This window comes from Lissotriton vulgaris, chromosome 5 (assembly GCF_964263255.1).
Source record: "Lissotriton vulgaris chromosome 5, aLisVul1.2, whole genome shotgun sequence".
Taxonomy (NCBI): Eukaryota; Metazoa; Chordata; class Amphibia; order Caudata; family Salamandridae; genus Lissotriton; species Lissotriton vulgaris.
The window spans coordinates 1,179,488,816-1,179,505,278 of record NC_141693.1 but is presented as its reverse complement, the minus strand read 5'-3'; the positions used below and the strand labels follow the sequence as shown (position 1 = coordinate 1,179,505,278).

At 45.9% G+C, this 16,463-nt stretch overlaps 1 protein-coding gene across 6 annotated transcripts in view; it reads right to left on the bottom strand.

Moving 5' to 3' along the window:
- TACC2 (transforming acidic coiled-coil containing protein 2) overlaps positions 1 to 16,463 on the bottom strand; it is a 395,420-nt gene that overhangs the window by 77,228 nt on the left and 301,729 nt on the right. For all 6 annotated transcript variants that reach the window (XM_086922962.1, XM_086922956.1, XM_086922957.1 and 3 more), the window contains 3 exons: positions 12,255 to 13,599; positions 4,047 to 4,107; positions 1,022 to 1,229 (listed from right to left, as the gene is read on the bottom strand). In XM_086922962.1, coding sequence (XP_086779088.1) covers positions 1,022 to 1,229; positions 4,047 to 4,107; positions 12,255 to 13,599 — 1,614 coding nt within the window. The remainder of the gene's footprint in view (positions 1 to 1,021; positions 1,230 to 4,046; positions 4,108 to 12,254; positions 13,600 to 16,463) is intronic.

Below are 16,463 nucleotides of genomic sequence, written 5' to 3'. Positions count from 1 at the left end.
GTATGGCTCTCAAATATGGGAACTAGACATCCTCATTAATGAGCATTTTTACTCAGTTCAGGCCGATTCATGTCTCAAAAACTAGAGAGAGGACCCCCGGGGGGATTTCCAAAAAGAACAAGATGGCCTCACACCCCCCCAAGGGTGTCTTGCTTCATCATTGGCCATCCTGTGCTCACCAGAGAAAGCTCTAGTGGCAGACGGCCCTCATTATAGAGGGACTATTCAGGGAGGTTCTAGAGGAGTGGGGGATCCTGACAACTAAAAACCTGCTGCACCTACCTGTGTTCAAATTACGTCATTTATTCAATGGGTGGAGTAGGGGTGACTAAAAACATGTTTTGGACACTTGAGGCACAATTAAGTAGCTTGAGTCCTATCTAGGTCGGCATGTTTCCGCCCAAAAAGGGCCCACAGATTGGTCTGGGGCTTTCTTCAGGACTAGGATCCTACTTGTCCCTTTTTGAATCGCTTTTACAAGTGTCAACACCCACTCAGTGCACACGCAAACTTACTGTACCACTTCCTAATGGCTGGTCAAGGTCAATTATAGGGTCTATAATTTTGAGACAGATAGATAGATAGATATAATATCTCTCTCTCTCTCTATATATATATATATATATATATATATATATATATATATATATATATATATATATATGTAGAAGCAAATGTCCCTTGCTGGAGAAGGAGCGACCATTCAGCGAGTGCCGGTGCCGAGTCAAGGACAAGACTCGTTTAGACTTTTACAAAGCAATTTGAAATAAGTCACCGCACTCTTCTAGGATTTGGTTAAGCTTTTTAATCCATCAAGGAAAAAACTTCCTCACCTACGCGTTTCAAACAGATTACTGTTCTTGCTCATATTTTTGAAAGACATGAGGCTAGCGAGACAGCGAATTCTGTAATTCTGAGTCCAGGCCAAACTTCAAAAGGTAAATTGTTAGTTTATTGTGATTCCTAGATGCAAGAAGTGTCACTCTCTATCTCAAGTCCCATCCACTTTCCCAAAACTCACCGTCCACAGGGGAGATGAACTTATTCTCATTGACAAAAGCGCTCAAGTCAGAGGGTTCAGGGTAGCCATGTTTATCAGAATCCAGATCCACAGTCAAGCAGGTCCACTTATGATTGGTGACAGATGACGCCAGCTTCTCCTCATCCGTGGCATGGTCTTCCGATGGAATGATGGGTGGTGTCTCTGGAGTGGGAAGAGGGGTTGACTCCTGCAACAGAGAAAGGAGCAGGCAGTGCTATAGGAGCCAACTGGACAGACCCTTGGTCTTCAACATGGATAGTAAAAGGGCTAGATGCCCTACCTTCTTTACATTGGCTTTGCCCTTCTTGTTACCCATGCTTATCAGCCCTATAGTTCCTTTGAGCCCTAGGAAAGAAATACTTGCAGTGTAAAAGGCTCTCGACTATAGGTAATTTCAGCTACTCTTCTTTATGACGTACTGTTGCAGGAATTCTCTTCAAGAGTCCATTCTAGCACCAAGATTAAATTAGACTGACAGGAACCTTTAGCACTCCATCAGACAACCATTCTCACCTATCACCAATGTACTTCTAGATGCTTGTGTATGCTAGGAGCTGGTCGTGGGTTGATCCGAGTCTCTTTTGTGACTCTGTCTACAACCATGTCTGAGCCCAATAGCAAAATCGACATACGTGGATAAGCGATCTCTAACTGGCTAATGACAGCCATCGATATCCATGTTCCCTCACACGTCAAAATAGGCTAGATGCCACCATGCTACCAAATGGTTTACAGACAACCTAAAATCAGCCAAGCTTAAACAATAGTATTAAGAACATAAATGGAGGAAAAACTAGTCCTTGGAGGCATAGGAAATCTCTGCAAAACACCTTTAAGAGTACAAAATGCATATCCTACCACACAAATCCACCTTCTTTACTAGCAAAATCCTCTCGTCCATAAATAAATTTGAGGAGATCTTTGGAATTGTCCCCGAACTATCAAACCCAGACAGAGTCACATTGCCCATCACTGCATCCCAGTCCCTCTCCACCACACTTAATAATTTTTTCATTGACAAAATAAAGATCATTAAAGAAAGCATCCCCCAAGCACTCTTGATCACTCCATCAGCCTAGGGACAGTACCTAGCATATTCTGGTACCGCTCCAGATGAAAATAGGAGAAGACCCACTAACAATGAACTATTGCCATATCCCTCCTGCCATTTTTGTGTAAGGTACCCCATATCCCTATTGCCACTTTTGGACAAGGTATCAGAAGTGCATGTGGCACGAAACCTCTCCGCCCTCTTAGAAGAGACCAAGGTCTTGGACTATGCCAGGCAGGTTTATGAGAAGCCACTCCACAGAAGCAGTCATCCTCTCTTTGATAGATGACTTACATGAAGAATGTGATAAAGGAGCCACCCAGGTGCTGGTCTTTCTGGACCTGTCTGCAGCTTTTGACATAGCGGATCACATTCTCCTAGTGGACTGAGTTGAGGATGTGGGGCTTCTGACAAAGCACTTCACAGGATCATCTCCTTTCTAACAAACTTCTCCCAGTTGGTCAGTCGACCCCCTTACAACTAATATATAGCCCACCTAGACTGTGGAGTCCCACAAGGCTCATCTTTCTCACCAATTCTCTTCAACTTTTACATCCACACACTAGTCCATTCTCTCAAAAATATGAATTGTATAGATCTATAACTATGCGGATGACATGCAACTACTTTTCAGGATTGACTACTCCCAAGAATTTAAGGAGAACTTTCAAACCACAATGCTGTTCATCCGCGATTGGATGAACAGCAACCACCTAAAACTGAACTCAGATAAAACCGAAATAGTCAGTACTAAAAGTAAGATTGATTACTGGACAGCATCATTCTGGCCCCACTTAATGGAGCCCCATCCCCCAAATAAATCTGTAAAGAGTCAAGGGGTGATAATTGATGCTGAACAATCCATGAAGCTACAAATCAGAGTAATAATCCCAGGCCTGATTAGTATAGCGACAACCTAAACAGTGCCACATCACCCCTTGATGAAAGGACGCTGCTACATCACCCCCATGATGAAAGAACTCTATTGGCTGCCAGTGGAACAAAGAACAATATTCAAAACTGGCTGTATAATCTTTCAAAAAACCTCAACAATAGCAGCCTGGCATTTATTACCTCCCAAATTCAGGAGTGCACCCCCAAACCCATTCTGCGCTCCATACATATGAACCATATGTCGGTACCTACATTCAAGAATAAGAGGACAGGAGGCAGCAGATAATCAGTCATTGCATCCAACATCTGGAACTCTTTCCCCCCCAGAGATCAGATCATCCGCATGTTACAAAAAATTCAGGAAACTGCTGAAAACCTGGCTATTCATTCAAGCATACAACTAAATCCTTGCTAGCAGAACTTTCACATACTGTTTCCACCCCAGTGCCATGAAACCGATTGGCTTATGCGCACTCTACAAGTTCCGTTAACATAACACTCCAGCCCACCAGGAGCGAGCTTAGCTCTTTAGGATCCCCCGCCAGTTTGACACAAACGTGCGCAACCTTTATAAGTCTACTCAAACCCACCAGTCTTGGTTAGACCAGTTCATGAGGATCCCACACAGCCTGACATCAACATGTTTCTGCCTCCTCCAGGTTCCACCCCAGCCAATAAGTATTTTACACCAGCTTTCTAGGATCTAATTTCACCCTTCAGGAGTTGGCTCAAAGCACCCAGAGCTTGCATTAACCCATGTAGAAGCCACAGCCTGACACGTAGCTGCACCAGACAGTCAGCAACCACATCAGCGTTCTAGGAGTCAACACCAGTCCATAAGCACACAACTCCAGAAGCCCACTTCATCCCAACTGGAAGCTGCCCCAAGGACCCACGAGCCCACGTTCTGTGACATGAAGACAATCTCGCCACAAGGAATTGACACTGGCCAGACAGACAAGTGAGACCACCTTGTGTGTGACTGATTTTAACTGATCTGTACCGGCTTTCAAGTGGCTTCTGTAGTCAGATGCATATTCACACTGACATTAGATTTACCTGTGATGGTGGATCCGAGAGTGTTGTCCTCTTTGGAGACTTCTTCACCCTAAATGTATCACTGAAAACAATAAGTAACAAAATTACCGAATTGTCTGCAAGCCAGTCAATACTTCACCTACATGACAGTCAGTGTTGTGCATGCAATAAGAGTCAGGGCACCTAATGGGTGGATTCCTGAGGTTCTTGATGTAGATACATGAAATATCTTCATTACCCTGTAATAAAGGTGCCTCCTGTGTCCCTGAAACTGACCCGAGTTTTTGTGTGCTTGTGGTACTTTGGTACTCTAATCCCTCTTTAGCCCTCCCTTGCCTCATCAAGTTTGATTCACATTCCACAAGCAGAAATTATCAGCTTAGTTCTAACCACACGTGGACCAGTGGGGCTCTTAGAATGAACCTTTATTCATAGCCCACACATGCCTGCTGTGAATCCTTGTTCGTAGGGAACTTCCTACATGTTGGCTCCTTCTTCAAAATGGAGGTACTCAGAATAAAAGCCATGCCCAATTCTATATACATCACATATTCTGGCCAAAGTGATCTAATTATAAGGAACTACATAACTCTTTCCACAGGGATACTCAGATCCCAGGTACCTCAAACATACCCTAAAAAGATGATTCAGAATGAGACCTATTTCCATAATTTGGTGATGTTCCCTTGTGTAGAGAGAAGTTTGAATTTCGGAAATGCATGTGAAAGGTTAACTTTTTAGATCCTACCCCAAATGCCAAAGATGTTTTAGCAGTTCTCCCACAGTTAAGACACATGTGAAACACACACAGACACAGGCACCACAAAAACAACAGTAAGAGACATCAAGGTGGATGTGGTTAAAGATAAAGAATTATATAGAGAAGAATAAATTAGTGAAGATGTTTTGGTCTGATGGTGGGGGGTTTTGGGATTGTGGACAAGGCTGGAAGAGGTTTCAATATATAGTTGTGTATGTGTAATAAGACCTAGATATACAATATAGTGCTAGAGGCAGATTGTGGTTTACTGATTATGTTTTAAGGATGTGATGGGTTGTAAGTAGAACTAAAGTTAGGTTGAGAGTCTGCTGGCAACTAAGGTGGAGTTTACTGTGTGATGGGGAGGGACTGTGATCAGAGTGTAGTAGGAATTGAGGTTGCTCTTGAGAGTATACAGATATTGAGATTGGTTGAATGCACTGATAGAGAGCCACTGGAGAACGTGATGCCGATTGCCGAATAATTGTTTGGAGGGTTAAATGCAGGCATGGTCAGTGGAGTGACATTTAAAAATATGGTTGGGTTGGAGAGAAGATTGAGTATTAAGGCTGGTTGGAGGGTACGATGAAGACTGCATTTGATTATAGGTGTGATAGGGATTCTTGATATTGGAGCATGCAATTGAGATTGAATGGCACTGGGTGGTTGAAGTTGACTAGTGGGAGAATTGATGATTGAGGTCTGTCAACAGTTGTGATGGGGTAAAAGTCGATCAATGGGTGTGATGAGGACATTGGTGGGAGGGATTGAATAGAGTTGGGTTGAGGGGTATGTAGGTTGATCAGAGAGTGCCCTGGGAATGGATGGAGGTTGGTTGGTACTTTAAGAGAGTTTAGTGCTATGCAATGCGGCTGAGGTCAGCTGAAGTGTATGGTTCAGTCTTGGGGTGCAAGGTATGAAAGATGCTACTTTGTCAGAAAGTGCACTGAGGATGAGATAAGGACAAGCTGTCACGAAGATTGAGGTTGTAAGGGTTGTACAATGAGTATTGAAGGCAGTGGCCATCCACAGTACTGTCAATCTGTTCCTCTGCTACTAGGCATCATGCATTCAGGTTCTCTCAGAAATCAGAATTCTACATGAACTTTAGCAGGAACTAAAGCTTTTGTGTTCCCTGTCTGGCAGTGTTCCCCCTCAATCTAGGAAACTGGAACATCCCTTGCACAGTCAATGTTTCTACCTATAAACCTCACTGTGTACTTATAAGTGTGAACTCTAGTAAATTCCTCATTTCATCTTTAGTTAATTCTGTACTTCTTGTATTGATTTGATTTCCTACTCATGATTTCATATTCTATCCAGTCCACAATTTCTGCTCAGTTTGAGTTTTGAGCTCCATTTAGCTAAAGAGTTACCTGTGTCCAGTAAGTTCTCAGGGCATTCAATACACTGAGATTTATTTCTTTTTACATGAGATCTATATTGTGTCAGCTCTAAATTTCACTGTTTGAGACAAGCATAGCAGGAGCTAAGAGTAGCTCAGGAAAGTGTTTTAATAACAACTCTATATTGCACTGAAACAGCAAGCTGGCCTTCTGAAAGAGAGCTTGCATCGAGGCTTTGTACTAACGTTTCTAAATGTATGTGACTAAATGACTAATTTTGCAGCCCTATTTCACAAGCAGTTCTTAATCGAATTTGTTGCGTTACTTCATGATCTGGGACACAGCATCCAGGAAAACCATCTCTCAGCACTTGAAAATAATATATATATGCCTAGCTTATGAGCTTGATGGGATGAGGACCAGCCAGCCCTGAAAAAGCTCATTACTCTTTGACCTAACAGGGATTTCCAGAATGGCCGGATCAGACCGACTGAGGAAAAGAAAGCATTGAATTAAAATGCTTGAGCTAATGATTACCCATTGGGAATTCCATGGTGTGTCATTCTATTGAACGAATTTTAAACTTTTCTGTGCCATTACAGTAGCAGAACAGCCCTCTGAAAGTCAGACTTAGCACCAGCCCAGAGAAACAACCAAGAAAATCTATTTTGCAGAATAACACATGTAGCCACAGACATGTTTTAACCTTATCGATCAGGTGCAGCTTCTGTCTGGGACACTTTTCTAAGCATACTCTCACTTACAATCACTCACTGTAACATCAAATTAGTGAGTGAAGTATTCTGAGTTGGTGGGTGAATCGCTCTATATGTCAGGGATTTACCAAGGTTTGGGTCCGAAGGTCATTGTACCTTGTGACTTACATCCATTCTTTTGTGGTCATAATCTCAGTTTTTGTTTACCCAAGTCCATTTACAGAACAGATGCATAGCAGTCACCATAGTGGCCCCTTTCCCATAGTACACAGTTGTAACAAACAATAGCTTTGCTCAACACAATTGTTTTTCTGAAGGACTAAAGTAAACCTGGGTAATTCCAGTACAAGTTAATCATTTATTCTACTAATCTGTCAATGAGCGCTTCCTCATTCTACTCGGTCCACCCACAAACAGCTTGGTTTTAGCTTTTTCTCGACTCCTACTCTTTCTATGTCAGACATACATGGAGTCTACTATACCTTGTTTACCTATGTACTGAGCTGCATCTCCTGTACCAATTTTGTACCTCGCTCCCCCCGTCAGCTGCCTCGATTAGATGGGGATTAAAGGTGAATGGAGGACGAGATGAGATAGGTGGGGTGATTACAAAGAAGCTTGACATGGGTAGCAGAAAGTGATGGTATGTCAAGAGTAACACAATGAAGATCAGTAGATTAAGTGTACTTACAAAAGAGAACAGACAGACATCACATCTTCTACCATCCTAAAACAAAGGAGACAAAGAAGAGAAAGACAGACCAAGAACTGGCACATGCTCTGGATGGACAAGAAAGGTATTACTAGGGAGGATATAGGTGATGTGGCGGGAGCACCCAAGTGGTCTATAAGGTATAACCAGTATAAGAACAGTGCACAAGAGTAGCAAGGTGAGACATTACCAGGAATGCAGGTGATTGATGTATGTTCTGTGTGACTCTAAGGAAACAGCCTGTGGTGTACCCTGTTGTTTACAATGAGAGGGTTGCAGGCCGTAGTTTACTGATGTCCTTCAGTGAGCTGTTTGTGTATGGCAGTGTCTATGCATCTGTGTGAATGTGTTTCTACTCTTAATCGGATTACTGTGTGATTAGAGGTTCACAACAAAGCATTTTTCTGTTGTGATGTTACGTATCTAGGAAAAGCCCACTTCAGTCTGTAGTGTCTGGCCGCTCTCTCTGCCATTTTGTCAGCTGCCCTGCCAGCTGTGAATTTAGGGAGTCCTACATCCACTGTTGACTATAATTCTGCTGCTAATGTTCTGCCTTATTTAGAATCCTTGCACAATTGTGGCTTCTGCTGCAAGGTCCAGTCCTTTTATTATTGGACAGTCCCAAGGAGCTGACTAATGAGGGCACGAAAAAGCATAGGATCTTCACTTTCTAGTGATGAAGAGTAGGTCTCTACTGACGAAACCAACATCCGAACTCTTATGGATGGAGGTGACACCAGGAGTATGTTAAACAACATGCCTAATATTTGAGATGATAGGATTATGGTGTGAGAGGAAGGAACCTATGTCTTCACATTGGGACAGGGAGCTGGGCTCACCTAACTGCTCCAAGACAAGTTTATACACCGAACAGGATTGGATCCAATGTGCCACTTTGACCAACGGCACAGTGATTTGATTCGGACTAGCTTTAGAGGGCCTCGTTTGATCTCATGCACTCTCACTACCTGCCTCATCCCACCCCTTAAAAGGCATTTCTGGGCCAGATGTGAACCTTCTCTCAGAATCCATCCTGAAAGAAAAGATAAGCGGGATTAAAATATTTTCCTCCAAGGCAACTGGCTACACCTGGTTGCTTCTCTAACATCTGTTCTTCAGTCCTTACTCAACACTTTCAGCTGCCATTGCATTTTGTGAAGTTGTCATTTCTCTGTTAGTTAAGAATTTTCTAAAATGGTGGTGCCTCTATTACTTTGCAGTTTAGTCTCAGCAATCCACGAGAACTCCACGTCATTCAGGAGGTCAGTAGGAATATTTATTCAGATGCTACTTCCTGCATTTGACAACACATGCACCGTAACCCCACCATGCCCTGGCCTTTTAGCTGGCAAACTCAGCAATACTACTAATCTGCCCTGCCATCAAGAGTGAACCAGACGGCTCAAGAGCTCTACAAAACAGACTAAATTATCTGTGGGTCTAGCCAGTAACTAGGCGCTCTAGGATGTCTAAACACAAGTAAAGTATATTGAACCTCACGCAGGGAAGACCTATTTAAAGCATGGAATCCCATCACTCACCAGAGGCGACATGCTTCATCATCTAGGCTCTCCTCCCAACTGTAAATCCTAGTACAGCCGAGGGCTACAACCCCCTCACTGTGAAGGAGGAGCACAGGGATGTTTTCAATATTCAGGGATGTACTAAAATACACCAGATGAAGAGCTAAAGTTCATTACTAGGTGATGGGTGCAGTGCTCGAAGAAAAAGCGTGAAAAAGTGTACTAAAACTAACGACCAGGAGAAGATAAAGGTTTAATATATATCTCCTGGTGTCAGGGTTAAAAACAGTGCTGAAGCAGTTTTAAAAAATAACTGCAACTATCATTTTAGGGGGTCAGTCTAAATGTTTCTGCTATCATGACCTACAGAGTGTCTAGCATTCCTCAGGACCAAGAAGTGCAAGCTAGTGCATAAAAATCCCAAAACACAGGTGTAACTGCAGTGTAATTACGGCTCAGTGAAGCTCGAGGTACCGACGGATAGAGAGGTGTCTCATGTCCTTAGCAGTTGCCAGGTGAGGTGAGGCCTCTTACCCACACATTTTGGATTGGACAGCTACACGCACCTAGAATACAGAAGTTTGGTGTGTATGGTTATATATATTCCTTTTAGCAGTTATTCCTGTGTTTTTCAATGTTTATTATTATTATTTTTTCACACGGTATGCAGTAGCTTACACTTCTAGGTCCTGAGGAATGCTAGACACTCTGTAGGTCATGATAGCAGAAACATGTAGACCGACCCTCTAACTTGATAGTTGCAGTTATTTTTTTAAACTGCTTCAGCACTGTTTTTAACCCGGACACCACGAGATGTATATTAAACTTTTTTCTTCTCCTGGTAGTTCGTTTTAGTACACTTTTTCACGCTTTTTCTTTGAGCACTGCACCCATCACCTAGTAATGAACTTTAGCTCTTCATCTGGTGAAAATAGAAATCTGCCCCAAAACAAAATACAGAGAAAAAATGCCTCGACAGTTAAACACTTTGGTATCTTTTCATTTTAATCCCAGGTCGTTTAGCGATAAAGTAGTTCTCCTTAAAATATGCAAGCTGGTCCTTCTGTTTTTTGTAATGTTGCTTTCTCCCCACACTATGTGTGCTTTTGAACCTAACTGCAAAAGAAAAAAAAATGAAAATTGTGGCCAAACGTGGCAATTAGTGGACTTCATGTTGATATAAGGAGTTATTCAAAAAATGTCAATGTTTTATGCCCATAAATCAGAGAAATACAATTTATGATTCGAGTCGAGGTACTTGATGGAAAAGCTATGTACTGCATGTGACTCTAAGATAAGATTGACATTGCAAACTGAGATAACATCCCAATGGGCATGTCAGCTATGTACACTGTGAAGGAGGTGGATACAGAGGTAACAATATAATGAAGCCTCAGAGAAGGTCAAATCGAGAGCCCCAATACGCTAAAACACAATACTGAGCTAGTGTACGCTCACTATCGAATTTTTATCTATGGGCCTTTTATGAGGTGGGGCTAATAATGTGCTGGTCCGTATGACTGTAAAGTGTACAGTGTGTGACTGAAGGGAAGATGTGATTGTGCGCACCACACAATGTATGTTTCCAACACACCAAGCCATTAATAAACATAGCAGTGGTATTAGCAGAAGGAACACTTTCACAGTTTAGTACAAGGTCATATATTAGGTCGGATATAGACCTATAGACCTGTACAGTGTCTGTCAGCCCTAGTTCGTGAGTGGGGGGGGGGGGGCACAGAGCAAACAAGGGCTTCTGGACCCCAACCCTGGTGATCAAGATAGTTTGCCGCTGATGTCAAGGGGACCTCCCTACTATTGCTCTGCAAGCTGACCCAAGTACAACCCTTTCTACACTTGACTCGAAGGGTAAAGAGAGAGAGAGCAGTCACAGGCTTGTCAAGGAGGTAGTGTGAGAATCAAGTACTCAGAACTGAGCAGTCAAACAACAGATACAATAATGTAGTGTCCAGCCCAATGCTCATGTTTTAGAAAAAGAAAGTACTTTAAATCTCACAGCAAAACCCAATACTTCTCGAATCGATCGATCCAATAGAAAGGGCTGTTGGAATTTGCACTAATCGTGAAGTACTACACTTCTCTCCTTTCCCTGGTAATCCTCTCCCCTCGCACTGAGGTTGTGAGTCCCGCTATTACTGCCTCTTGTGCTAGGACCTTGGCTCAGGTGCATTTTGCTCAGTTTCCATGAATTTACAACAGACAACTCAATTCAAAGTTTTAGAATGGCTTTTTGTACCACACAATCGCAAACAAGTGTGGCGGTCTTAACTGCACCCGTCCCATTCTCTCTCCCGATCCTCAAGTGCAGGTAGGCCCTTGGTCAAAGTCATACATATAGAGTTCTACCAGCACACATATCACAGGCCCACTCTACACACACTCGCCATATACATGGAATTTCAGTGCAGGGTTTAGGGTCTCACATAACAGCAGAACTTTATTTGGGAGGAGTCAGTTGGCCACACTTTCACCGACAGAGAAAAGGGTTGGGTCAAACTATTAATCACAAAACAAGTTATGTTGCCATCACTTCATGTGAGAAGTAGATCAGGTACAGTAGTTTGCTGTTCACAATAAGGGTCTCACTCCAAGTCACATAACAGGGAGACTTATATCTGGGAGAGGCCTAGGTCTCTGCGCGCATGCTAAATTAGTGTGAGACAAGGACCAAAATAAAAGGGAGGACACCAAATCCACAAAATAAAAACCTGGCTACTCAGGGCAGGGGCACACGCTCGTATACCCGGGAAAAATCCAGTCACAACAGGTTTGAAGGCACTCTGGCGCCACACTAGCATCTAATACCTAAAACATGTCACCAGACTTAATTCAGTGACTGATACTTCTTTTAAGACCTGATTCTCTCTCGCTTGCTTTTAAATTGGTTCAGTCTTTCCACAGACTTTTCTCCATCTTTGTGAGCTTCGAAAAACTCTGGAATTTTCTAGAAATTCACCTTAATAATGCTTCATTTTCAATCTCAAACGTAGTATTAAAAACAGAACAATAGTCAATGAACCATGGCCACAGTGCTCTTCCTACCCCCCGGCTTTACAAGTTAAACTAACAGTCAGACCTGAAACTGATAATTAGTTAGTATCTTTCCCCCTTTGCTCTTCTCCCATGGTACATTCCTTGTACCGTTACTTACGTCTTCAGGGGTGTCTTTTTCTTCTTGGCTGGCTTATTCAGGGCTTCTCCATCACCCCCAGAGCCGCTGTTTGTACTGGCTGGGATCTCAAAGGCGGCTGGCGCCCTAGCCGGTGAGCTAGAAAGCTTTGTGGATGCCTTTATGGGACTCCCCATGTCCTCCGGGCTGTCCGCCCTCATCTCATAGGCAGCCGGCGCCACAGTCTTGGAAGGGTCCTGCATTTTCCCACTGGAGGAGAAAGGGTTAAAATTAGGGTCATCCCACTTGTCAAAGTCAAAAGTGTAGGACCCCTTGGCAATGGGTACATCGTCTGGGTCTTGGGGGGGCTTCACTGGTGAGCTGTCTGGCTTGTCTAACACTTTTTTTGCTTTTGGTTTTCTCAGGGGCATTCTGGCGCCAGGTTTCTTCCCCAGTTTTTTGGGAGGGGGCCGGGCGGGCTGCCCTTCGCCACCCTCCTGATCCTCAGAATAATCGAACTCCAGCCTGATGGATTGAGCGCGGACCACGGGGACCTCCTCCCCTCCAGTGTCTGGAGGGGTCACTTCCAGGGCCTCGGGCTCTGGGACGGGAGACCAGGTCTTCCTGGCAGCTGGTGGGGAGTTCTGAACCTTGCCCACGTTGGTATTTGTGGGCTCTGCGGCTGCAAAGAGACTTGGGTCAAGGGGGGAAGAGTTGAGAGACCGCCCCTTGGGCTCCTTGTCAGTCTCAGGAATAAGAGGAGGCGTATTACTGGTGGGGGGGTGGTCTGTCTCTGGTGCTAGAGCGCTCGCAGGGGGCACCTCAGTTTCCTGGCTGGAGTGAACCAGCTCTTCTGCTTCCTGGTTGAAGGGGGAGGCCGCTTTCTGTTCCCCGGCCTCAGGCTCGCCCTCTTGTGGCTCTGTATCCACTACGGTTTCGGCTGGTTTTTTAGCTCCTGACTTTTTCTTCAGTGAAGCAGGCCGTGGTTTCTTGACGCGCTTTAGGGTGCTGGAGGCACTGGCGGTACCCAAAATGTCTCCAAGCTCGCCAAAGCCCAGGGAGGAGGATCCGTCAAAGTCACTTGCCTGCAGGCTGAGGGAGCGCGCGAGGGTGGATCTCGGAGGCGGAACCGAGTCGGTGGACTTCCGGCGGGCCCGGACCTTGGGTTCTCGAGGGGCAGACCCCGCTTCAGAGGGAGAGCTCTGAAACGGATCGACCACTTCGATGCTGGCAAAGTCCAGGTTGTAGGTGCCACTGCTGGCTATGGGCTTGTCCTCGTCGAAAGTGGAGGAGAAGGAGCGAGAAGGCGGGCGGAAGGGGCTCTCGTCCACGGAGTCGGCCTGGGACACATCTGTGTGAGAGACAGTATCGGAGGTGGAGCCCAAACCTGCATGGAGAGAAGCAGAGAAGCCAATTAGAAGGAGTAACATCAAGATCACGCAGACAACCAGCACAGCAGGCCCCCATCCCTCCAGGACATCAGTTGGACACACAGGCAGCCTGACCCGAAGTGCAATGTCCAGGAAAGGCTATTGAACTAGAAGAGGGCCTAGTATGAGGTTTTCAATCATGGGTGTGAGAAAGTTGAGAAAGCCGCACTTCTCGGCATCTATGATAGAGCACACACAAGGAAAAGGTTCAGAACTGTTCAGACATTTTAATGTTGGAGCTCCGTTTACATTAGAGAGGCAGAGGGCCAATAATGACCGGCATAGACCTTCTGCTACAATATTCATTTGCTTGCTTCCCTTGCCACAATTGAGAGGAGGGCACAGGAAGAGATTTTATTACACATTCGTCCAGGCCACCGAAGGACTAGGAGTCAGAGGTTGAAATTCCCAAACTTATTCACTTGAGGGCGCTACTGCACCAGAAATGTACCAGACAGTGCAGGACTTAAGCATTCTGTATTGTGGCTGCAGACCCACATCACAGCAATACCAGCCGTCAGCACTATCGACCTGCACAAACAAGCATTTACAATGCAATGGTTTTGCCTTTGTTAAAGTTAGAGCTATTGGCATTGCTCTTGACATTATTTTTATTTATGTTTTTGTAACGTAAATAAATGGCATTGTCGTTTACAATGCCAATAGCTTAATCTCTCGCAAATGCCACACACAAACACCCAGAGAGAGCCCCCCCACACACACACAGAGCCCCCCCCCCACACACACAGAGCCCCCCCCCACACACACACCCACACAGAGCCCCCCACACACACAGCCACACAGAGCCCCCCACACACACCCACACAGAACACGCAGGGCTTAAGTGGTGAAAACAGCACGACTAAAAATACAAAAGTAGGGGCTGGACAGCAAGAGCATTAAAAAAGTACGGGAAAAATTGCACATCAGGTCGGAACATTCAAGACTAGCCAGTGGGCGGGATTATTGTAGGGGCCTGGTGGCTCAATTAATTCCAATCTATAGAATGCGCATGCAAAGACATAAGGCAGCCGAGGCGCCCTCTCCCTGTGCCATAGCAACGCCGACAAGAAAGCGGCGGGCGTGCAACTCACCTTGCAGCTGCTTGAAGCGCCCCTCCAGCTGATTGTAGTTGTAGGGCACCTGGGCGGTGTAGGCTGGGGACATGCTGGTCGCCCGCCGACTCCATATGCCCACCTCCTCCTCTTGATCCTCCACCCCGTCTTCCCATCACCCAAATACCCCCATCCTCCCCTCAAACACACGTGGACTTCACTGGCCCATTTACCAGTTTTTTGACAGTTCTGCGTGAAGGGCCGACATTTTCCTGTGGCATTTACACAGGCTGCACTACAGAGACCGGGGCCTTGAAAAGCCGGTCTGTCCTGTAAAGATTAGCATGTTGCCACACAACATAGTGCCTCTGGACACCCGGAGTGTGGAAACGGCAGACCAGCAACCCGGCTGCACAGAGGGTTCAGCCTCCGACTCACCTAGTCTGGGAGGGTGGCTTCGAGGATCGACAGACACGTGCACCGCTTGGGAAGCAATCAGTAGTTTGGGGGCGTATATATTCTCAGCGCTGTGCAAAACGAAGCACTGCATTCATATATTTATCCCTGGTGTGGCGTTTAGTACTGACAGGCAGCCGAGCCGGTTTCGCTGCTTGTCCAAGTCCTCGGTGTAACTCTGCAGGCTCTCCCTGTCCACGAGAAAGGGAGATCGCGGCATTTTATGTTTTTTGTAACTCCATTAGGCTGTTTAGCACCTGTCAATGTTTTTCAGTGACAGAGAAAAGGCCGCACCTCTTTCCTTGAAGTAGGTCTCTTCCATTCGAGATCGGCGGGAGGGGGGTGGAGGGGGCTACTAACTAACCACAGAAAAAGTTTACACTGAGAACACGCAGGGCCTCTGCAATCTGCTGTTCGTGTAATGGTCTCAGTTTGTATCATTTCTGTTCCTATTGTAAAGCGCTCTGACGCCTTCGGGTAAAGTCCGCGCTATATAAAACTGCATAAATAAAATAAATAAATAAATAAAAACACCCGGCGGGCAGCAGGAGAGAAGAGGCTATAGAGAGCCCACCCTCTGACGTCACGCCGACACACCCACCCCACAGCAAAACACCCCCGAGGAGGGGAGGAGGCAGAGTGACGGGCGGAGCGCAGAGCAGAAGACACACGTGCACCAAACATCCATCACACGGGCAGCAGACATCCATCACACGGGCAGCGGACACCCATCACACGTGCACCAAACATCCATCACACGGGCAGCAGACATCCATCACACGGGCAGCAGACACCCATCACACGGGCAGCAGACACCCATCACACGGGCAGCGGACCCCCATCACAGCGGACACCGCAACCCATCACACGGGCAGCGGACACCCATCACACGGGCAGCGCACACGGCGGTGCTGCCGCCCCCTCCACCCCCGAAGAGATGCAGGCGGTGCTGGGCTGCCTCCTGGCCGCGGCCCTCGTGGGCACAGGTGAGGTCTCCTGTCTTTCTTATCTGCCCTGTACTGCGGGGGGGGGGGGGCCTCTATAGGGTCTTGTGAGGTGAGGACACGTGAGGTTCATCCATGGGGTGTGTTTCTGTCCTGCCGCAGCATCGGATCTTTATCTGTTTATTTATGTGTGCATTGCTCGAAGCGGGTGGGATCCGAGGGACACGACGCCCCCTACAGCTGTCACTTAAGAGGGGCAGCGTCTGCAGTGAGTCCCAGGGCGGGGCCGACGGCTGGACGAGCCCCCCTGCCCGGGTGCAGCTGCTAGATGTGTATCTGTACATATATGTGTGCATAGGTGGATGC